General features: G+C 53.7%; 1 protein-coding gene across 1 annotated transcript; it reads left to right on the top strand.

Annotated features, from left to right (window-relative positions):
- The first annotated feature begins 825 nt into the window (after nucleotides 1-825).
- PYCR2 (pyrroline-5-carboxylate reductase 2) lies at nucleotides 826-4,051 on the top strand. The gene is made up of 7 exons (XM_072830187.1): nucleotides 826-1,000; nucleotides 1,226-1,296; nucleotides 1,701-1,880; nucleotides 1,976-2,197; nucleotides 2,414-2,506; nucleotides 2,687-2,850; nucleotides 3,358-4,051. The coding sequence occupies exons 1-7, from the start codon at nucleotides 934-936 to the stop codon at nucleotides 3,521-3,523; spliced, it is 963 nt and encodes a 320-aa protein (XP_072686288.1). The 5' UTR covers nucleotides 826-933; the 3' UTR covers nucleotides 3,524-4,051.
- The last annotated feature ends 18,478 nt before the right edge of the window (nucleotides 4,052-22,529 follow it).

The following is a 22,529-nucleotide window of genomic DNA, read 5'->3' as shown; positions in this document are numbered from 1 at the left end:
TGGTCCGCACCTTCAAGGGTTCAGGCCCCGAGGAGGCGGGGGCTTGCTCCGGGATGCGCGCGGGGAGGGTGGGGGAGGGAGCAGAGTCCCCCCAGCCCGGAGGGGGGCAGGTCTCTCCCGCCCCGGGCAGCCCCCAGGGGCGCCGCCCCCACCCCCACCCCCCGGCCCCGGGCTCGCCTGAGTTAGGACAGAAGCTGGAGAAAAGAACTAGTTGGAAAGCAGACAGGTGAGAATGCAGGCGGCTGGCCGCCCCCCCGCCCCTTTCACACTGAGCAGTGGATCCTCCTCGAGGCAGGAAAGACGCCTGGCCTCCATCTCTTAAGAACCGCACAGGTTCGGCGGACCCCCAGGGGCGCTCCCGCGGCCACCCCCCAGGCCGGGAGGACTTCCAGCCGGGACCCCGCTCATGCCTGCAGGCCGCGACCTGCCGGGGCCTCCAGGGCGGCTGACGGCCCGCGCCAGATACGGCACTAGCGGACCTCGACCCGGCCCCCGGCCCCAGCCCCAGCCCCAGCCCCCGGCCCCAGCCCTCGGCCCCAGCCCTCGGCCCCAGCCCCACCCGCGGGGTGCGGGCGATGCGGGTCCCGGTGGGCTGGCTGGGCGGAGCCCCCGCTGCCGGGCACCGCGCCAGAGGGCCCCACCGCCAATCCCGTGCGCGGGGGCGGGCACGTGGCCCGAGCTCCCGGCCGCGGATTGGCCCTCCGCGAGCTCCCGGCCGCGGATTGGTCCGTCCTCCAGAGCTCCCGGCCGCGGATTGGTCCGTCCTCCCGTGAGGCTCCGCGGCGCCCCTGCCGGGGAGGCGGTGGGAAGCGGCCCCGGGGGCCGGGCCGGAAGCTGAGGGCCTCGGCCTGGGTCCGGCTTCCGGCGCGCGCGGCTGGCGAGGGCTCTCTCCTGCGGCGGCTCCCGGGCGGCGCCGGGCGCGTTCCAGTGGCCATGAGCGTGGGCTTCATCGGCGCCGGCCAGCTGGCCTGTGCCCTGGCGCGGGGCTTCACGGCCGCAGGTGGGCGCGCGCGGGCGGGGGGCGGGGAGCCGCAGCCCGGCCGGGGATGCCTTGCGCCCCGCGAGCCCCGACGGCTGGGCGTCCGGCGGGCGGGACGGGGCCCGTGGAGCAGAGGGGGCCGCGAGCCCGCGCGGGGGAGGGGCTGGGTGTGGGTCTGACCCGCCGCCCCGGGAGCGCGGGAGCCCGGGTCCGCGGCGTCCGGCTGAGGGGTCGCGTCTCCCGCAGGCATCCTGTCGGCTCACAAGATCATAGCCAGCTCCCCGGAGATGGATCTGCCCACCGTGTCCTCGCTCAGGGTAGGGGGCGCGGGGGCGCGGGCGCGGGCGCGGGCGCAGGAGCCGTGCTGGCCGCCGGCTGCGCCCACCTCCGTGCCCACGGCTGGGCGCTCCATTTCACCTGCCCCTTTGCCCGTGCCACTTCCCAGCCCGGAGGCGGGGGGACTTGCCTGGCGAGGGGTTGGCTGCGGGGCCCGAGGGTTGGTGGGGATGGGAGGCAGCCGCATCCCACCTGCCTTGGGGAAGCGAGCCTAGCTAGCACCTAGCTCGCATGCCCCGCAGCAGCAAGGGGAGACTTTGTGCCTCCCCGGCGGATTCCAGGCTGCAGCTGGCAGAGTGTTTGGCAGGGGCTCATCCCCTCCTTGGCGGGGCCTGGGCCTTGTGAGCCTGCCCCGCACTGTGAGCTGGGCAATCTCCTCCTGCAGAAGATGGGTGTGAACCTGACCCGGAACAACAAGGAGACGGTGAGGCACAGTGATGTCCTGTTCCTGGCAGTGAAGCCACACATCATCCCCTTCATTCTGGACGAGATCGGGGCCGACGTCCAGCCCAGGCACATTGTGGTGTCCTGTGCTGCCGGGGTCACCATCAGCTCTGTGGAAAAGGTGCCCATTTCAGCCCTGGTGCCCTTGTGAAGCGTTTTGTGTGTAGGGGTGGGGGGCCTGCCCCGGCAGCTCACTTGGGCCTTTCCTTGTTCCAGAAGCTGATGGCATTCCAGCCGGCCCCCAAGGTGATTCGCTGCATGACCAACACACCTGTGGTGGTGCGGGAGGGCGCCACGGTGTATGCCACAGGCACCCATGCCCTGGTGGAAGATGGGCAGCTCCTGGAGCAGCTCATGAGCAGCGTGGGCTACTGCACCGAGGTGGAGGAGGACCTGATTGATGCTGTCACAGGGCTCAGCGGCAGCGGGCCCGCCTATGTGAGCCCCCCTCATGTACTTCCTCAGCCCTCTGGGGACTTAGGCAACGAGATGGGCTGGTAGGCAGACTCGGGCTCTGGGTGTTGCCCATGTCCAGGGCGAAGCTAGCTGGTGGAGGACGTCAGCCTTCAGAGCTAGTTCTAGTCCTCAGGTGAAGCCGACCATAGGGAGGTCCCTGGGTGTTGCAGCCCCGGGACTCAGTGAGTGTTTCCATAGGCATTCATGGCCCTGGATGCGTTGGCTGATGGTGGGGTTAAGATGGGCTTGCCTCGGCGCCTGGCGGTCCGACTGGGGGCCCAGGCCTTGCTGGTCAGTATCTCTGCCTTATGTGTTCTGGACCAGGGTGTGGGGTGGAGGCTGTGGGTGGAGTTGGGGGGGGGGGTCCCTGAGCTGGGGTGGGGCTGGGTTGGGAAGCTGGGCTAGTGATTGGTGAATGGCAGTGGGTAAGGAGAAGCAGTTCTCTGCTCTAATCCTTCCTACCTCTTGCAGGGGGCTGCCAAGATGCTACTGGACTCAGAGCAGCACCCAGGCCAGCTCAAGGATAATGTGTGCTCCCCTGGGGGGGCCACCATCCATGCCCTGCACTTCCTAGAGAGTGGGGGCTTCCGCTCCCTGCTCATCAATGCTGTGGAGGCCTCTTGCATCCGCACACGGTGGGTTTCTCGCCCACCACTCCCAGCAGAACCTGCTGTCTCTGATCCCTCAGCAGTGCTGGAGTCCATGCTGTGTCCACAAGCATGGTTTCTCAGACTCTGTTTAGCTGAGGGTTTGCAGGTTTTACTTGTTCATCGCTACCACAGTTCTGATGGTGGGGGTGGGTGGGTAGCTTGAATTGATAGAAGAGGAAGGTGAGGCCCAGAGACGATTTTCCCCAGCCCAGGCAGCTCGTAGTACATTGTGGAGGTGGGGTTGGACAGGTGTGTGACTCCAAGCCTGCTGAGTCTCCTGTCCCTACCAGCTCTCTCCTTCCACGTGGAACTACACGTGTGTGTAGTAACCCACATGGAGTTGAATGGCACTTCTGAGAAGCTCAGGGGAGCATTTGATTTGGGGTTCTAATTTCGGGTGGTGTCAAGTTCTCTGGGCTTGGGGGTTATTTGTACAGAGCAGCCTTGTGGAGCTCTGGCTCCTCCTTCAACCCTGTGGGGCTTTGTTTGCAGAGAGCTGCAGTCCATGGCTGACCAAGAGAAGGTGTCCCCAGCTGCCCTCAAGAAGACTCTTCTGGACAGAGTGAAGCTGGAATCCCCCACAGTGTACACATTGACCCATTCCAGCTCAGGGAAGCTCCTCACAAAAAACCCAGCTTCTGGGGGCAAGAAGGACTGAGGTAGCCTCTGCCCTCCTTTCTAGAACCAGAGCCCTGAGGGGGACCGTGCAGGGTGAGGGCAGGCCCCAGCAAGCAGCTTTTGGTCCTGGTCATAAAACCTCCTTAAGCCTGCTCAGGCCAGGCTGCAATAGTTTCCTGTCTTGTCCATGGAATATGCTCTGGGAGTGGTTGAGGGTGGCAGCCAGAGGCAGGCTGGCATACCTGCCAGGGGTGAAACAGGCCAGGACTCCAGTCAGAGCCCCACTCAGTAGCAAGTTCTGCAGACTTGCAGCTGGAGTCCTCCATCTGGAGCCCGATGCAGGGTCCGCCTGATGCCACGTCAAGGTGGAGAGAGCTACCAAACATGACAAGGGCTTTTCTCTGTGAACTGTAAATGGATAAGAAGCGAGCAACTTAGAATTGTTACAGTTAATCAGAAAAGCAGGGAATTAGACTGTGCTTATATTGAACTCTTGCTTTGTAGGTGTCTCATTGAAAAAGCCTTACTCAATGCTGTTAAGCTGCTTCAATAAAGTTATTTTTTGTTACCTTGCCCCCCCCCCTTTTAAAGTAAGTTCTACATCCAATGTGGGGCTTGAACTCATGACCCTCTGAGATCAAGAGTTGGATACCTTGCAGACTGAGCCAGCCAGATGCCCCTATTAACCTGCCCTTTTTTTTTTTTTTTAAGATTTTATTTATTTATCCATGATAGAGACAGAGACACAGGCAGAGGGAGAAGCAGGCTCCATGGTGGGAGCCCGACGTGGGACTCAATCCCGGGACCCCAAGATCACGCCCTGGGCCAAAGGCAGGCACCAAACTGCTGAGCCACCCAGGGATCCCTTAACCTGCTTTTTTATGCTTAATCTTAAGTCCTCATTCTAGAGAACTCGAGGACCTGACCTGGTGTTCCCTGCTTATATGGGGAACACTGTCTAAAGGCAGTAAGTAGGGATGAGAGGGATGAGAAATTATGGGATAGGTCCTAAGAGCTGTGAAGACACTATGCTCCAGCCTGGGCCCCAGGTCAGGGTCAGGGGATTGTTCTAGGAGGAGCTCGAATTCATGGCAGAGAAGAACCAAGTGGCCTGAGTGGGGGGAGGGTAGAAGCCCCGACACAAAGGAGGAAGCTGTCTGCTTTGTAGTGGGTACTGTACCTGCCAAGCGTGGGATCCAGACAGACTGCTCTCCAAGAGAGGGACTACTTTTTCCCTCAATTGACAGACGCAGCTGAGGCCTGGGGCAGGGGATAAGCAACTTAGCTCACTGCGCTGCCTCTCGTTGGTGGGGCCAGGGTTGAGTGTGCTTGTCTGCACAGCCAGTTGGAGGCTGTGGGTTTCCCAGTGCAGGCCCGTGCTTCTGGCACATCCCTGGGAGCTCACCCCACCCTTCTCCCCGTGACATCAGCATCAGCAGCATCTCTGGGTTCCAATCTTAGTTTCTGCCACTATTTCCCTCGCGATTAGCTGGTAGATTTATTTTTTAAAATCTCAATTCCAGTTAGTTGACATACAGTATTAGTTTCAGGTGTATAACGCAGTGATTCAACACACCAGGCACGGCCCTGGGCTCATCACAAGTGGGCTAGTTTCTGACCCTTTCAACTCAATAACTTGGAGAACTTACTGAATCTGGTCTCCAGGTTTTGTCTCCTGTCAACAGGGAGGTCACACTTCAGAAGGTTCTGGTAGGTTTGCAGTGAGACCTTGTGGAGTGGCTCAACAGAACATCTAGAACAGGGTAGACCCCTCAAGCAAGTAATGCTCATCCTTCACCCTCCAGCTGTGGGAGGGGATCCTTCTTGGGCAGCCTGGCCTCCGACTCCCAACCTGAGAGACTTGTGGGCCCATCCCTGTGGGGCCGCAGCGACTAGGTCAACCCTACAGAAAGCCATCATTGTTACGTGGCAGGCTCTGCATGCCTTTCATAAAGAATTCCTAGGATTTAGTAGCTGGGGAGAGTGAGGTGAAGCTCAAGAAGGTTAAATAAACTGCCCAAAAAGATGCGAACAGACATTTCGCCAAAGAAGATACATGGCAAATGAGCATGTGAAGAGATGGTTAATACCGTCACCTTCTGGGGAAATGCAGATCAAAGCCCAGTGAGCTACCACTGCACAGCCACTCACTTTAACTTTTAACCATCACCACTCACATGGTGGTGGTGGCAGCAGTGGTGTTAACCCAAAAGCTAATAACGGGTATTGAGGACGTGGAGGGTGGTGCAGCCACTTGGGCAAACAGTCTGGCAGCTCCTCAGAAAGTCACACCGAGTTACCATGTGAGCCAGTGGTGCTACTCAGGCACTCACCGAAGAGAAGCAGGAACGCTTGTCCGCACAAACACCTGGGCAGCTGAGTAGTTGTGGCAGCATTATCCATCCGAGCCAAGAAGCGGAAACCACCCAAATGTTTGCCAACTGGTGAGCAGACAAACCATGAGTTACATCCACTCCATGGAATATCGTTTGTTGATTAAAAAAAAAAAAAAAAAAAAAAGCCTTGGCCTGGCTGTGACCTGGTGGCACTCAGAAACCTCACGGGAAGGGACAAGCCAAGTCACAAAGGCTGCAAGTTCTATGACTCCACGTATCTGAAGTGTCCAGAAAATGTGTATCTGTAGTGAGAGATCATGGCTGCCCCGAGCCAGGCCGGGGTGGGAGGAGCACGGGGTTCCCGTTGGGAGCCAGGGGGGCTGTAAATAAGATGCGATGGTTGCTCAGCTGTGTACACACATGTTCCCTGAACTGTACACTTAAGTGGGTGAATTTGATGCATAAATCCTGCCGATGCTTTAAAAAAGTGAAAAGTGGGATCCCTGGGTGGCGCAGCGGTTTGGCGCCTGCCTTTGGCCCAGGGCGCGATCCCGGATACCCGGGATCGAATCCCATGTTGGGTTCCCGGTGCATGGAGCCTGCTTCTCCCTCTGCCTGTGTCTCTGCCTCCTCTCTCTCTCTGTGACTATCATAAATAAATAAAAATTAAAAAAAAAAATAAAAAAATAAAAAAGTGAAAAGTTTGTCAAGTTAGTACCAGGACTTGGATCCATGTCCTGCCTGCACTGTGCCTGCTGGGGAAGTGCCCTAGGTGACTGGAGACTGTCCCCTTCTCTTCACCCCCTGCAAGGCCACCCTACTCCCAGGCCTCTGTCCACCAACATACGTTACTGAGGACCTACTAACTGCCAGGCCCTGGCTTGTGCCTCAGTGCCTGGGGTCTGTCCGGCTTAGGTGAATCCTCACCTGCTAAGGATGCCTGCCCTTCGCTTCTGCCCTTGGACCCCATGAGGTCAGGGCAGGATTTGTCTGAGGGTGACTGCGGCCCAGTCCTCCTGGGGGAGAGGGGAGAGGGTCAGCCCTTGGAGAACAGTTCTGTTCCTCTCTGCCCCGCACTTGGCTGCCCAGTTTCCCCCTGTGCCTAGCAGCCCTGGGGGTAGGGACTCCCTTCGAGGTCAAGGGAGCCCCCTGGCTGTCAGGCCCTAGACAGCTTGTAGTCCGAGCCACCTGGAAGGCACCTGAGTGCCCCCTGCAAGCCTTTCAGGAGTGAGAACACAGCCTCTGTGATACATACGTGCTGAGTGCTCCCTCTGCCAAGTGCCCATGAGGCCTGGGGGTGCCCTGGTCAGCAAGACTCTCCTTGCTTGGAGTAGCACAGGGGCCAAGGATGGATGTGGGCACAGGACATGTGGGCAACATGGAGGGCAGAAGGGGCTGAGGGAGAGAGAGTAGGGCAGGGTGTAGCCAGCACCCTGTCTCCTGTGCCCAGCCCATCAGGACTCTTGGGCTGCCTGGCCTAGAGCAGGCCTCAAAGCCCTTGTCACAGCTGGCTCTCACAGGACCCACAAAACTGCCTTACCTGCTGCCTTGATGTTGCTCTCCTGCAAAATAGAGCATAAATATCTGCCCACCTGTCACCAATAGTTACTCCTGGGAAGTAGAAGTGGGGCTGCGGCTGGTTCTCACTTGGTTTCTCCTTCCCTCCCTCCCTTCCTTCCTTCCTTCCTTCCTTCCTGGCCATATGCAGGCCTTACCTCCAGAGTTAAAAGATTAAAAAATAGGGCACCTGGGTAGCTCAGTCGGTTAAGCATCTGACTCTTGGTTTCAGCTCAGGTCATGATTCAGGGTCATGAGACCGAGCCCCACATTGGGCTCTGTGCTGAGCAAGAGTCTGCTTGAGATTCTCTTTCCCTCTCCCTTTGCTCCCCTCAAAGGTAAATAAATCTTAAGGGGAAAAAAAGATTAAAACATGTTTGTGCTGTTTCCTGCTGGGCACACACATCCTTGTCCCGTGTGTGTGACCGTTTACTAGGCAGCACGCTCTGTGTCTCTCAGGGGGACGCTGGAGAGCCCGACTGCACTTCCCTTCCCAATCCAGGTGGCGCAGACAGCCTCTCTGCTGTCTAATCAAAACACTTCAAAACCTTGACTTATTCTTCCCTTTACCAGCAAACCAGAACACAGACAGAAATGGGTATTGTGTCTGTGGCATCAGTAGCATTTAGAAAGCGAAATGCACCTCCTTCCAGGGTCCGAGCCAGAGTGGAGAGCACATTACCTTTATGAAAGACAGGCGGTTGGGGGCGGGGGGGTGGGAGTACGAAATCTGATTAAGAAGCTCTAGAAGGTTACACAAGACACCAGTGAAAGAGATGCTTGGGATGGGGACGATGGGAGGGCAGATGGGGACAGGACTAAGACATTTCATTATAAGTCTTTTCTCACTGTACTGACTTAGAAGTCATATGGGGGTGTTATTTCATCACCAAATATATTTTGCAAACTTTTAGGGGGCTGCCAGGCTGCCTGGGGGGTGCCCCAGCAGGACGCATCGCCCAGGGGGGCCAGCCAGGCCTGGAGCACGTCCTGTACACCCTACTCTAGCCACGAGTGTCTTCCACTGCTAAAGTGAACAGACTGGTCCTCTGTCTCTTGTCTCCACCAAAACACCCTTCTGTGCCACCAGTCCCCAGGGGTGGGCTGCCATCTGGTGGCTCTGGGCCTCCTGCCTCGTGACACTGATCATATCGGGTGCTAATCGTCCATCTCCCCCAGCAGCTGGGGTGCCTCTGGGGGTGGGGGTGGGGGACAGTCTGGGCTGCAGGCCACACCCCTGGTCCTCAGTCCTCAGGCTTGACACTCAGTAAATACAGCTGAGTCAATGCCAGCAGGCAGGCACGGATGAATGAATGCGTGACAATTCTTCTGCGTGCATGATGGGCTGGGCTATTTCTTGCGGTGCCTCAGGAGGCTTCTTGTTTGCTGGGGTGAATGAAAGCCCTGTGCACCTGCCAGCTGTCTTTGCACCTGGCATTTCACTGCTGGTGAGGTTCTGACTTTCTTTGGTCCCTCCACAAGCATTTTCTGAGCCCCTCTAAAATGCTGTGCTTCTGCTCAGCTGGCTGGCATGGGCGGAACCCTTGATGACTTTCTATCGGGGCTACTCTGTCTTGAGGCCTGCCTCCCCCAGAGCATCTGAGCCTTTCCTATAGCGTCCGGCTCCTTCTGGTAAGAGGGAAGCGTGTCAGGAACCTTTAAGTAGAAAGGAATTGGGATAGAAGTCAACTTCAAAGCACTTTTCGATTTTAGAACTTAATACTGTGGGGGCGCCTGGGTGGCTCAGTTGGTTAAGCATCTGACTCTTGATTGTGGCTCAGGTTGTGATCTCAGGGTCCTGGGATCGAGCCCCATGTCAGGCCCTGTGCTGAGCATGGAGCCTGTTTGGGGGGTTCTGCTTCTCCCTCAGCCCCTCCCCCCACTCATGCTCTCTAAATAAATCTTTAAAAACTATGTTGAGATGGAAATCAGTTTCAAAGTAGTTTTCCATTTTAGGAGGGATTACATGGGTAAATGTTTTCTCCTCCTTGAAAATGCACTCGGTGGGCTGGAGTGGCCGCAAGAGAGGTTTGTCTGGACATGGGAGACTTTCCCATGCATTGGGGGGTACTTCAGTGGGGGTGACCCAGATAGAATGAGAATTCTGCCTCTGGCATTACAAACAACGATTAGTCATCTCAGTGGGTGTATGCCAGCATCTCGGTTACTGGTCCCCCCTGAATTCAAAGATAGGTGAATTTTATTTACTTATTTTTAAAATATGTTATTTATTTGAGAGAGAGAGCATGGGCAGAGGGAGCGGCAGAGGGAGAAGAAGCTGACCTCCTGCTGAGCAAGGGAGCCTGATGTGGGGCTCGATCCCAGGACCCTGAGATCAGGACCTGAGCCAAAGGCAGACACTTAACAGGCTGAGCCACCCAGGTACCCCAGGTATGTGAGTTTTATGTTGGATTTTCACGTCCAGGATCTTGTCAGTGAAATCCCGACAAAAGTTTCCCTCCTGCCATCTTAGTTAATACACTTCTACAAACCAAAGAGCAAAGGCCTGGGTTCCAATCTTCCCTGGCCAGGTGAGCTCAGACAACTCATTAGTCTGTTTCAGCTTCAATTGATCATTCGGTCCTTAGAATGGAAAAACAACAATAACTGCCCGTCCTTCCCTGGGGGTGGTGACTGCCATGGGTAAAGCCCAGTGTGGCCTGAGTCATGGGGCAGCCCGGTGGAACCTCAGCAGGTGGTGATGCTGCGCTGATGCGGCCCTGCTCTCCCTGCAGCCCCGGCGCTGTGAGGGGTCCTCTCTCCTGAGGTGGGCAGCCCAGCGAGATTCCTCGTCAACAGCTTCTCCTGCATGACCTACACCGTGCACACTGTGGGCACTGATCAAGGGCCGGACACAGTGTCACCTAGGCAAGAGCTATGATCTTATGTTCTCTTCAAGAATTATTACCTGGTTAGCATCTCCCCCCTTACTGCTGGGAACACTGGCAGATTGGCGAAGGTGGGAGCACAGCCAGCGAGGAGGAAGGCTTGAGTGCCTTAAACCAGACCTGTTTCCGGAAGCCCCGGGCTGTCCGCCTCCCTTCACTGTGCTGATGGGGGTGCCCTCCTGCAGGAGGAGCGGGGAGTGGAGACAGGGGCTAATGCTGCAGGCCCCCTGCCCCCGCCGCAGGTGCCGCCCCATGGGGTCAGCACTGGCTTCCCTACAGCCTTCTCTGGGGAGTGGGAACCTTGCTTTGAGGGTATCAAGCCACTGGGAAACATGCTCTGAGAAGATATATATATATATATTTTAAAGATTTTATTTTTATTTTTTATTATTTCATTTATTTATTTATTCATGAGAGACATAGAGAGAGAGAAGCAGAGACATAGGCAGAGGGAGAAGCAGGCTCCATGCAGGGAGCCTGACGTGGGACTCGATCCCGGGTCTCCAGGATCAGGCCCTGGGCTGCAGGCGGCGCCAAACCGCTGAGCCACCCGGGCTGCCCTCTGATATGATATTTTAATTTTTTCTGTTTTGTAGAAGCAAATAAAACAGTTATTCCTCTTGCCTTTTTTTAAATAGGAGAAACTTCAAATTCTTAGTTGATAACATTGAGTCATTAGAGTCTTGATAACCTATCTGGTCCGCAAATATATTTTAAAACAAAGAACTGTTTAAAAATGTGTTTCCGTGACATTTTAAAGAGTGTTTTATTTAAAATATACTTAAAACAATGTAAGTTATTCAAGTCACCTGGGTGGCTAAATCTGTTGAGTGTCTGACTCTTGATTTTAACTCAGATCCTGATCTCAAGGTCCCGGGATCGAGCCCCACATTGGGCTCCCCGCTCAGGAGAGAGTCTCATAGATATTTTCTCCCTCTCCTTCTGCCCCTCCCCAAACATGTATGAGCATACTCTCTCTCTCTAAAATGAATAAATAAATCTTTTAAAAAATACAAGTTATTTGATTCATTTAAACTAAAAAAAATGGTGCACCCATTTCTTGCACCCCCAGCCCCGTCTCTGGCAACCACCAATCCATTCTCTGTATCTGTGATCTTGGTGGTGTTGTGTTTTTAAACATTACTCATATAAGAGAGATCATATTCTATTTGTCTTTCTTTGTCTGACTTGCTTCACTTAGGATGATGCCCTTGATGTCCATCCAAGATGGCAAGATTTCATTCTTTTATATGGCTGTGTAATATTCCATTAATTAATACCACATCTTTATCCATTCATCTGTCCATGAGTGGATTGCTGCTTCTGTGTCTTGGCTTCTGTAAATAATACTGCAGTCAGCACGGGAGTGCAGATACCCTTCTGAGTTAGAGTTTTCGTTTTCTTTAGATAAATACCCAGATGGGGAATTGCTGGATTCAAGGTAATTCTATTTGTTATTTTCTGAAGCCCCTCCATACTGTTTTCCACAGTGGCTGCACCAGTTTGCATTCCCACCAATAGTGAATGAGGGTTCCTTTTCCTCCACATCCTCACCAACACCTGTTATTTCTTGTATTTTTGATCCGAGCCATTCTGACAGGCATGAGGTGACATCTCACTGTGGCTTTGATTTGCACCTTCCTGGTGATCAGTGACGTTGAGATGTTTTCATGCACCTGCTGGTCATCTGGATGTCATCTTCAGAAAAATATCTGTCAGATTTTCTGCCCATTTTCTTTTTTTTTCTGCCCATTTTCTAATCAAATGTGTTTTGTTGTTATTGTTGAGTTGTGTGACTGTATGTATTTTGGATATGACCACTTATCAGATATATAAGATATGTGATTTGCAAACATCTTGCCCCATCCCGTAGGTTGCCACTTCGTGGACGGTGTCTTCTGCTGTGCAAAAGCTTTTTAGTTCGATGTGGTCCAGCTTGCAGGTTTTTGCTTTTGTTGCTTTTGCTTTTAGTATTAAATTTAAAAAATCATCACTAAGACCAACATCTAGAAGTTTACCACCTATGTTTTCTGGGAGTTTTGTGGTTTTAGGTCTTACTTTCAAGTCTTTAATCCATTCATCCATTTGGAGTTAGTTAATGTGTGTGGTGTTAGAAAGTGGTCCAGCGGCACCTGGGGGGCTTAGTAGGTTCAGCACCTGCCTTCAGCTCAGGTCATGATCCCAGGGTCCTGGGATCGAGCCCTGTGTTGGGCTCCCTGCTCAGCAGGGGGTCTGCTTCTTCCCTCTGCTTGTGCTCTCTCTCTCTGCTAAATAAATAAATAAAACCTTTAAAAAAGCAAGAGTGTGGTCCAGTTTCATTCTTTTGCATGCAGCTGTCAGTTTTTCTACCGATTTATTGAAGAGACTATTTTCCTCATTGTATATTCTTGCCTCCTTGGTTGTAAATTAATTGGCCATATGCGTGTGCATTTATTTTTGGACTCTGTTCTGCTCTTTGACCAGTGTGTCTGTTTTTACCCTAGCATCATACTGTGTGCGTTACCCTAACTATGAAATATACAGTGATGCCTCCAGCTTTGCTTTTCTCTCCCAAGTTCACTTTGGCTGTTCAGGGTATTTTGTGCTTCCACACACATTTTAGGATGGTTTGTTCTGCTTCTCTGAAAAGTGCCACTGGAACTTTGATAGGAATAGCATTGCATCTGCAGATTGGTTTGGGCAGTAGAGTAAGAGAGTAAGAGAAGGGACCAAGAAATGAATCTCTGTCGACTTCTTATTCCAACACCATTGTCTGAATGTCCCCAGAAGGCTCCCCTTGCCCTACAGGATGAATTGGTCTCTGCTGAGCCCAGCTGCCCTTGCCCACCACCCTCTCTTCTGCTGGGGATGCCTTCTCCCCTCCTGGGCTCTTTCCCCGACACCAGCCCTTCGTTGGTCCTTGGCGTCCTGGACCTGCACTTAGTTATTTTCTCTCAAGCACAATACTTCTGTAGCACTTTTGAACTTCAAGGTGCTGTTGTCCATCACATCCAATTGGATTCTCACCAGAGTCCCGGGAGGCAGGAGGGAGGGTGTGGGCACCCCCATTGCACACATGAAAAACCCAAGGCACCTATCTAAGGCAGCGGGGCCGAATCCCAGCCATCAGATTCCAAGTCTTCTTCCCAGTGTCCCCCTTGTCTCCCAGAAGAGTGCTCAAGGACAGCAGGTGGCCTGGTGAGGTGCCCGGAACAAAGGGGCAGGCCCAGGAGGAAGGCGCATTCTGGCCCGTCGGTGCCCAGCTGCGCCACTAGAGGGCACCAGGCGCCAACCGCTGAGATCCCGGGTGGCCTGACACCAGGACAAGACCCCGTGGGGAGGCCGGATCCAGCTCCGTGCCCAGTGCCCGCTGTGGCAGGTGATTTCATGCGTTCCTATGAAAAAGTGGCTTAGCATGGGTTAGAGGGAAGGACTCAAATCTTCCTCCTCCCAGCAGCCTCTGCTCCTGCACCTCAGCACCACTGTCCCTGGAGGGACACACATCCCTGGGTGGCTCTCCAGGTGGCCCCGTGTCCAGGCTTGTCCTTGGTCATTGAGCTCAGGAAGAGGCCTGGAGAATCACATCCCTTCCTTAGTCGCGTGACCTTAGGTGAGTTGCTTACCCTCCAGGAACACTTGCTGGGCTAGGGGTCTGGCAGGAGGCAGCTCCAATAACCAGAGGTCACTCTTGTTTTCATGGGGATCATTCTGGAATCTGAGGCTCAGGGAAGATAAGTAGGAAGACAGGTGCCAGAGCTGGGGCCTGGTGGAGCCAGGGTCAGGCTGTGGTCTGGGGCAGGGGCAGGGGTGGGGATGGCCATGGCCCCTGTTCCCCAAGCACCACCGGCTCCAGACCTGCTTCTCAAACCAAGTGATCGCCTGCCTTTTTTTTTTAAAGGTCATCTCTACATCCAACGTGGGACATGAACTCACACCCCCGACTCAAGAGTCACACACTCCACTGACTGAGCCAGCCAGGCATCCCAAACACCTGCCTTTTTAATTATGGGAAATGGAAACAACACTGGCATTCCTGAGTTCTGGTTCCAGTCTTAGAACCCTCTACTCTCCAAGACGCTCCTTGGTCCAGACCCCAGGCCCACCCCCACCTGGATGCCCCCCACTGTCTTTGCTCACATCGTTTCCTCCGCCAGAAATGCCTTCTCCTTATCTTTTTTGCCTCTCTGAATGTGGTGGGTCCTCATCTCCCACCAAAGCTGCAGAACTAGAGGTTCTGACCCTCAGGCAGTAGGGGAGCTGCTGCCCGGCTCTGCCCTGAGACCCACACAGATGCCCATTTGACTGTGTGGGGCTGACCATGGCCCACAGCCAGCATGCCCGGGCATCTGGGGAGACACAACAGAAAGGAGGTGAAGACTCGAGAAAAGACCTGCCTGATTACCAGTTGACCTGTATTTATTTATAACTTCTTTTGGGGCACATAAAATACAAAATATTCATGTACCAAGACCCTCGATGTGATGGTGTCAGTGTCCTGAGATGTCCAGGGCAGCTCTGGGGGATAGGACCCAGGTGAAGAGAAGCCCAGGGACCACAGGGGCGGGGGTGCAGGGGGCAGGCAGGGCTGAGACAGAAGCTGGCCTTGCTGCAACGGTGCACGTCCTCAGCTGCGGGAGATGAGGCGGGGGGCGTGGGAAGCTTCTGTTCAGTTGCACTGATTCATCTGCACACATAGAACCCCACTGTGTGTCAGGCACCAGAGCAGCAATGTCTTCGTGCCCTAAGGGAGCTCCCCATCTGGTGGGAATGCATCCGTGCTACAGGGTGGTAAATGCTCTGACAGAGGCGGTAAAGAACATACAGGGGGAATATGCAGAGGGGAATATTCAGTAAAGAGCGCTGGGAGCAGACAGGAAGTGGCAGAGGAGGTGAGGCCGGAGATAGGTGCCCACTTGACAGGTCTCTTGGGACGATGTGGGCAGGTAGCATGGAGGGCCCGGCCCGGGGCTGGACCTGATGGACCGCGGCTGTTGTATTGTGGCTCACGGGCCTGACCTCCTGGCAGTACCTGGCAGATCAGGTAAGGGAGTGACCGAGCTGGAAGCCTCGGCCAGGCCGCCACACCTGCTTTCCTCCTGGCCTGCCCCCATCCACGGATCTGCAGATCTGCGTCTGCTTCTCCAGGCCAACGATCCCCACCCAGCACCCCGTCAAATGGGTGTCCCGACCCCCACTTTTACAAACAAGGAGAACAAGGCTCATGGTGTGCCTGGGGCTGTGACCAGCTGCAGCGGAGCTAGAGCCCCTTGCGCCCCACTCTGCCGGGGAGCCCCACCTCTGAGGAGCAGGCGGGGACAGAGGCCCGAGTGTAGATGTGCAACCTTGAACCATAACTTAGAGCTGGGTAGAGTTAGGGCTTCGTGTGCATTGGCCTGAGATCGGAATATTGGTTTCCTCGGACTGTACACAAAAGTACCACGAATGGAGTGGTTTCAGCAACGAAAATCTAGTGTCTCACAGATCTGGAGGCTAAACACCTAAGATCCAGGGATCGACAGGGCTGGTGTGTTCCGAGGCCTCTCTCCCTGCCTGGCTTGCAGACGCTGCCCTCCCGCTTTCCTCACATAGTTCCCTGTGTTCTAATGTCCTCTCTTTGTAAGGACACAGGTCATATTGGGTTAGGGCCACCGACACCACCTCATTTTACCTTACTTCCCTCTTTACAGGACATATGTCCAAGCACAGTCACATTCCGAGGTGTGAGGGTTAGGCTACAACATAGGAATTTGGGGGGACACGGTTCAGCCCTTAACAGCAGAGTCTGGGGAATGTGGAGATATCAGGGAGAAGAGACAGAGAAGGACCAGAGAGACACAGAAGGGGCAGTCGTGGTGGTGGCTTGGGGAACTCGGCAAGTGACACAGGCCCCAGAGGACCTGGGTGCTTGGGGGGGAGCTTGGAGGAATAGGAAGGTGCTCAGAGGTGAAGGCCGTGGCTGGAGTGGCCACCTCCACCTCTACCTGCAGAGTCACCTGCCACCTACTCTAGATGACAGCCACTGCAGTTGTGGAGGGCCCTCTGGTCATTACTGGTGGGGCTGTGCTGTCTCCAGCTCTGTTCCTTGTCTTTACCCAGCTCTTTTCCTTGTCTGTGTCTGGAATCTACCTAGAGCTGCTCCCCTCCCGACACCCAGGGCCCCTGGCCTGTGAGATGGGAACAGGCCCTGTTCTTCTGCAGGCCTCAGGGGTGCCCGCCCACTCTTCCCACTAGAGCCCAGATAAAAATACTTCCTGGGACCACCATGAGCCTGCTTGTGTCTCCAGTCCTCAGGACTGGCCTCGGAGGGCTTGCAGGCAGAGAAGGGATTGCACCCTCACAGATGTACACTTGCACAAGCGCACACACACCCACGCACACCTCCCAGAGGATGCTTCTGTTTTGCTCAGTTGCTAACACCGAGCTAACACATCTCCTGGAAATCTCCAACTGTAAAAATGGACTCCAAATTAAACAGAGACACATCTTGGATGATTCCTGACCAGAGGACACAGCTGTGGTCCAGAACCAGAGTCACTGGAGGGACGGGAAGACTGTGCAGGTCAAACCCCTCATTGTCCAGAGAGGGTCCTGGTCTGCCCAAGACCACATAGCTCGCTGGGTCTGGTGTGTCCCAGCCCATGCAGGCTCCCTTAGCTGGTGCTCAGGCCAACCTGAGCTGACCGTTGTCACACTGACCTGCAGGCTCTTGGGGTGCTCCCTCTCGGGCGGGGCAGCCTGGTGCTTTGATTTGAGGTGAGGCTTTCAGACCATCCCCTTTCAAGGGCCCCAGGGGCAGGAGGCTGAAGCCCTATGTGGGAAATGAGAGGCTGGTCACACAGAGCCCTAGGGACCCATCCCTCCCTCACTTAAATGTTACTCCGTTTTTAATTGCAGAGCTGAGACAGCAGAGCCTCCCAGGCTGAGCCAGAAATAGTTAGCTTTTTAATTGGATTTTTGTTCTCCCAAAGGAAAGCCCTGTGGGCCCACTGCTTGGAGAATGCAAGGGGAGCATGGAGGGGGAGCGAGCAGGGGAGCCTGCAGGGGAGTATGCAGCAGGAGCATACACGGGGGAACATACAGGGGGAATATGCAGAGGGGAACATGCAGGGGGAGTATGCAGGGAGAGCATGCAGGGGAGCATTCAGGGTGGGCATTTGGGGAGAGCATTCAAGGACACAGGGCTCCCTGGGGTCCAGAATTGGCCATGTGGGGGGATCCTGTGACCGAGAAGTTTGATTCCAAACTGATCCCTCCATTCAGCAAATAAGGTGACCTCAGCAGACCTCAGTTTCCCCATGGGAATGAGGCATGGGAGCAAGCTTCCCCTAGGGGTCTTTCTGGCACCACCAATTGGGAAAGCCTGGGCAGGTCTTCACCCCCATGTGGGCACCCTTGCAGCCTCTCCAGCCTCTCCCATCTCTGGGCTCTCCTTTTTCACTGCAACGATGAGGCATTCTCTATATGTCCCTGCCCCTGCCCTAAGCCTGTGGCTCTCTGCAGTGGGGTGGGCCAGGGTGGGTGCTGGGGTTTCCTTCGGCTTCTCTGACGGTTCTCCCCTGTCCCATGGAGATACCCTGGGGCGTGGGGCAGGGAGCAAGGGCCCCTGAGAGTTCCTGGGTGGCCAGAACCTTTCCTGGGACTTGGTGGGAACCCACAGCATCTCATGTGGACAGGGCTTGTCCAGGGAGAAGCCCAACCCACCCTGCTTCTCCCTTCCCGTACTTTGGAGCTGGAAGGAAAATCTAGTTTATCTCCCTCATTTTACAAAGAAATTGAGATCCTGGGGTGCTCACAAAGTCCATACAGAGCTCAGATTCCCATCTTTCAATTCATTAATTCATTTATTCATTCAACAAGTGTCGATGAAGTATCCACCATGAGTGCTGGTCTTTGTTCTCTGTGCAGGGACACAGCAGGAAAACGGGCTGGACAAAGTCATTGAGCCCATGGGATCTATATCCTAATGGGGAGGTAGTCAACAAACAGTGAAACAAACAGATAAGATCATTGTAGATAAGACTAAGTAGCAGGAGGAGTATAAAGCTGGATGATAAGAGACATCTTGATTGGCGGGAACAGGAAGGGACCTGAGGATTTTATGAATGGGCAAGAGAGGGCTTTCTGAGGACGTGATGTGTGATCCGAGTTCTGAATGACAAAAATCAGCTAACTCTGCAAAGGTCAGCATGCAGAGCCTTGAAGGCAGAGGGTACAGCTGGTGCAAAGGCCCTGGGGTGGAACCGCCATTCCAGGTTTGGGGACAGCAAGAAGGGCCGTGTGACAGGCTGTGAGGGAGCCAGTGAGGAGCAGTAGGACAAGAGGTAGGAGGGTGAGCCTGGCCAAGATCAGCCTGGACTTTAAGAGAAGACATCTGAGTTTTTTTTGTTTTTGTTTTTGTTTTTATTTTAAATTTTTATTTATTTATGATAGTCACAGAGAGAGAGAGAGAGAGAGAGAGAGGCAGAGACATAGGCAGAGGGAGAAGCAGGCTCCATGCACCGGGAGTCCGATGTGGGATTCGATCCCGGGTCTCCAGGATCGCGCCCTGGGCCAAAGGCAGGCGCCAAACCGCTGCACCACCCAGGGATCCCGACATCTGAGTTTTATCACCCAAAGTGTAGTAAGAAGTCATTGGAGATTTTTTGTTTGTTTGTTTGTTTTTTTTAATAGACTATTAAAAAAAAAGACTTTATTTTATTTAGAGCAGTTTTGGTTCGCAGAAAAATTGCGCAAAATATACGGAATTCCCGCATACCCCTGGCCCCTACACATGCACAACCTCCCTGACCATAAGCAACCCCACCCTGGTGCATATTTGTTACAGTGTCTGAGCCTGCACCAACATATCATTGTCACCTAAAGTCCATCGTTTCTACTCTCTGGGTTTGGACAAATGTGAAATGACAGGTATCCACCATTGTAATATCATGCAGAGTATTTTCTTTCTTTTTTAACAAATATTTTATTTATTTATTCAGGCACTAGAGAGAGAGAGGCAGAGACACAGGCAGAAGGCGGAGCAGGCTCCATGCAGGAAGCCTGATGTAGGACTCGATCCTAGGACTCTGGGATCGTGACCTGAGCTGAAGGCAGATGCTCAACCACTGAGCTACCCAGGCATCCTGGTGGGGTCAGTGTTCTTGATTTTGGTCGTTTTAGTAGACATGAGATGGAGCCATCATTGGGTTAATTTGCATTTCCCTGGCGATCACTGGGTGGCTCAGCAGTTTGGCGCCTGCCTTTGGCCCAGGGTGTGATCCTGGAGACCCGGGATCGAGTCCCAAGTCTGCTTCTCCCTCTGCCTCTCTCTCTCTCTCTCTCTCTCTCTCTCTGTGTGTGTGTCTCATGAATAAATAAATAAAATATTTTTAAAAAATTTGCATTTCCTGATGACATGTGCTGTTGAGCCTCCCCCTGTATGCTTATTCGTCCATCTGTATCTCTTCTTTTAAGACTTTATTTTTCATGAGAGACACAGAGAGAGGCAAAGACATAGGCAGAGGGAGAAGTGAGCTCCCTATGGGGAGCCTGATGAGGGACTCAGTCCCACGACCCCAAGATCACACCCTGAGCCAAAGACAGACACTCAACCACTGAGCCACCCCGGTGCCCCTTGACTGCTTTTTGATTTGAGTTGTTTGTTTTCTTATTGTTAAGTTTCGAGGGTTCTTTGATATTTTGGGTAACAGTTCTTTAGCAGATGTGTCCTTTGCAAACGTGTCCTCCCAGTGTGTGGCTTGTGTTCTCATTCCCTTGACAGTATCTTTTGCACAACAGAAGTTTTTAATTGTAATGAAGTCTAGCTTATTAATGATTTCTTTCACCAATCGTGCCTCTGGTGATATGTCTAAAAGTCATCTCCAGGGACGCCTGGGTGGCTCAGTGGTTGACCATCTGCCTTTGGCTCAGGTCATGATGGCAGGATGCTGGGATCAAGTTCCACATTGGGCTCCCCACGAGGAGCTTGCTTCTCCCTCTGTCTGTGTCTCTGTCTCTTTCTCTGTGTCTCTCATGAGTAAAAAAATAAAATCTTAAAAAAAATAAAAATAAAAAATAAAAGTCATCTCCAACTTCAAGTTCATCTAGATTTTCTCCTGTTAATCTTCTAGGAGTTTTATGGTTTTGCATTTTTAGAAATTATTTTGTTTGTTCTTATTTTTATTTATTTAGAGAGAAAGCACGAGTAGAGGTGAGGGGCAGAGGGAAAAGCAGGCTCTCCCCTGAGCAGGGAGCCTGATGCAGGTCTTGATCCCAGGACGCTGAGATCATGATCTGAACCAAAAGCTCAACCCATTGAGCCACCCAAGGGCCCCTAAAAACTATTTTATTTTAAGTGAACTCTGCCCCAATGTGGGGCTCAAATCATGACTCCAAGATCAAGAATCTCTAACTCTATTGACTGAGCCAGCCAGGCGCCCCTATGGCTTTGCATTTTCTATTTAGTTCTCTGATCTATTTTAAGCTAATTTGGAGAGGGTTTTAATTAATAGAGTGCCTCTGAGTCAAGTGTGTCTGAGACACCTGTTGACAGTGGGGGCAGGGCAGGCAGTGGGAGGGGAAGGTGGCCATTGCAGCCCTGCCGGTGACTAATGGAGGGTCAATCCCAGATGGTCACAGCTTTATTTTGCCAGTGAGATGCTGGAACTTTCTGGGAGCTGAGTCTGGAGGGTGTGGGACAGAGAAGGAGCAGGTGTGGGGGCTGGAGGCACTCACATCCAAGAGACAAATGAACCACTCAGAGGAAAGAGAAGTGGGTTCTTCCCCTGGCCTCTTGCCACATGCATCAGGAAGGGACCCTTCTGGCCTGAGGTCACAGAGATGGTGGGCCACCTTTAATACAGTGGGTTCATTGAGTGTGGACTCAGAAAGAGGATTGGTAGAGGCAGACACAGGGCCAATCTCCCAGACCCTTTATCCCTCTGCAAACACAGGCCCTTTTCTGAATGTGGATTACACTTGGGTTCAAGAGTTTTGCTGGGGAAATAAAACAATTGGGCAATCAGCCAGAAGAAAGCCTGTGTGGATTGGGTGACCAAGGGGCTGATGGCCTGGCAGTGGGAGGACAGACTTTTGTCATGCACAGGAAGGGGCCCTGCTCTGCAGGCTGTGGATCTGAGGGGGGGGCGGGGAGCCTGGCCTTCTGTTGCAGTGGACTGGGCCTGCAAGTCATCCCAAAGTCAGATCTGCTGTCCTGCAGGGGAAGAGGGGAGTGGAGGAAAGGGAGGGTTGAGGAGACTCTCAGTGGTCCTGACATCTGGAGACAAGAGTGATGGGGCCTGGGATAAGCAGGTGGGGAGGAGCCAGGATTTGCCAGAGTACAGGCTGCCAGGTGAGGGGTCAGAGGTCATCCTCAGCCTCCAAGGGTCAGGGACCTTCTGGACCTGGCTTGGGCTCAGAACCAGAGGGGATTCTGAGGTCAGTCAGGCTGGAGCCCAAAAGCAGCTTCACTCCTGTATTAGAGCCCCATATCTGGGGGCTCCAGGGGCCTCCTGTCCCCTTCCTGTTCAGGGCAGGCCCTGCTGGGGGTGTTCCAGAGATGCCCTGAGGCCTGGGCCCACATGCCCTGGGCCATCCCAACCCTGCACCCATCAGTCTCCTTGATCGCAGGCCCGGGGGCCCACGTGGCTCTTTGGGGTCTTCAGACAAGCTCCCAGGTGGGCCCCACCTGTCCTCCCAGGATGGCCGGGATCAGCAGGGTGGCCCCTCCCCAGGGGCTCCCTAAGCAGGAATAGGGACCCTCATTTCAGTTCATCCAGCCCCTTCCTGGCAGGAGTGAGTCCTGGATTGTCCTTGCCGTGCCACCCACTAGCTGCGTGTAATTGGGCGAGTTTTCTACCCTCTTCAATAGGAGTCTCCTTGTATAAGATGGGAATAATGTACTTTTTGTTGTTGTTGTTGTTGCAAGGAACTTGTCGGTATTGATCGAGATGTCAGCAGAGTGCCTAGTACAGCCCCCTGGTGTACAGTAGGTGCTTAATAAATACAGGAGTCTTTTCACAGTGCTACTGAAATTTCCAGTGTTTTAAGAAAATGTTAACAGTATTTTTAAAATCTTTTTTAATAATGAACACACAGTAGGAGAGTGAAAGGTTCCAAAGGTGTGCACAAGAGACAGCCGGGCTCCTTCTCTTGTTCCTCATCCATCCTTTTCCCCGAGATGGTCTGCGCTCTGCAGAGGGACTTGTCACTATTTCTCCGCACTGTGCCAATCTTACTAATCCGTCAGCGTGGTCTATTCCTCTTTTCAAAATTGTAATTGCAATTTGTTATTATAATGTTATTTTTG

This window comes from Canis lupus, chromosome 6, assembly GCF_048164855.1.
Source record: "Canis lupus baileyi chromosome 6, mCanLup2.hap1, whole genome shotgun sequence".
Taxonomy (NCBI): Eukaryota; Metazoa; Chordata; class Mammalia; order Carnivora; family Canidae; genus Canis; species Canis lupus.
The sequence above is the reverse complement of the archived record's forward strand: the minus strand, read 5'-3'. Positions and strand labels throughout refer to the sequence as shown.

Excerpts from the sequence above, each read along its gene's own strand:
- PYCR2 (XM_072830187.1), top strand. The coding sequence starts at position 934 with ATGAGCGTGGGCTTCATCGGCGCCGGCCAGCTGGCCTGTGCCCTGGCG. Across the intron at positions 1,297-1,700 it reads CCACCGTGTCCTCGCTCAGG|AAGATGGGTGTGAACCTGAC; the intron begins GTAGGGGGCGCG and ends CTCCTCCTGCAG. Across the intron at positions 2,851-3,357 it reads GCCTCTTGCATCCGCACACG|AGAGCTGCAGTCCATGGCTG; the intron begins GTGGGTTTCTCG and ends CTTTGTTTGCAG.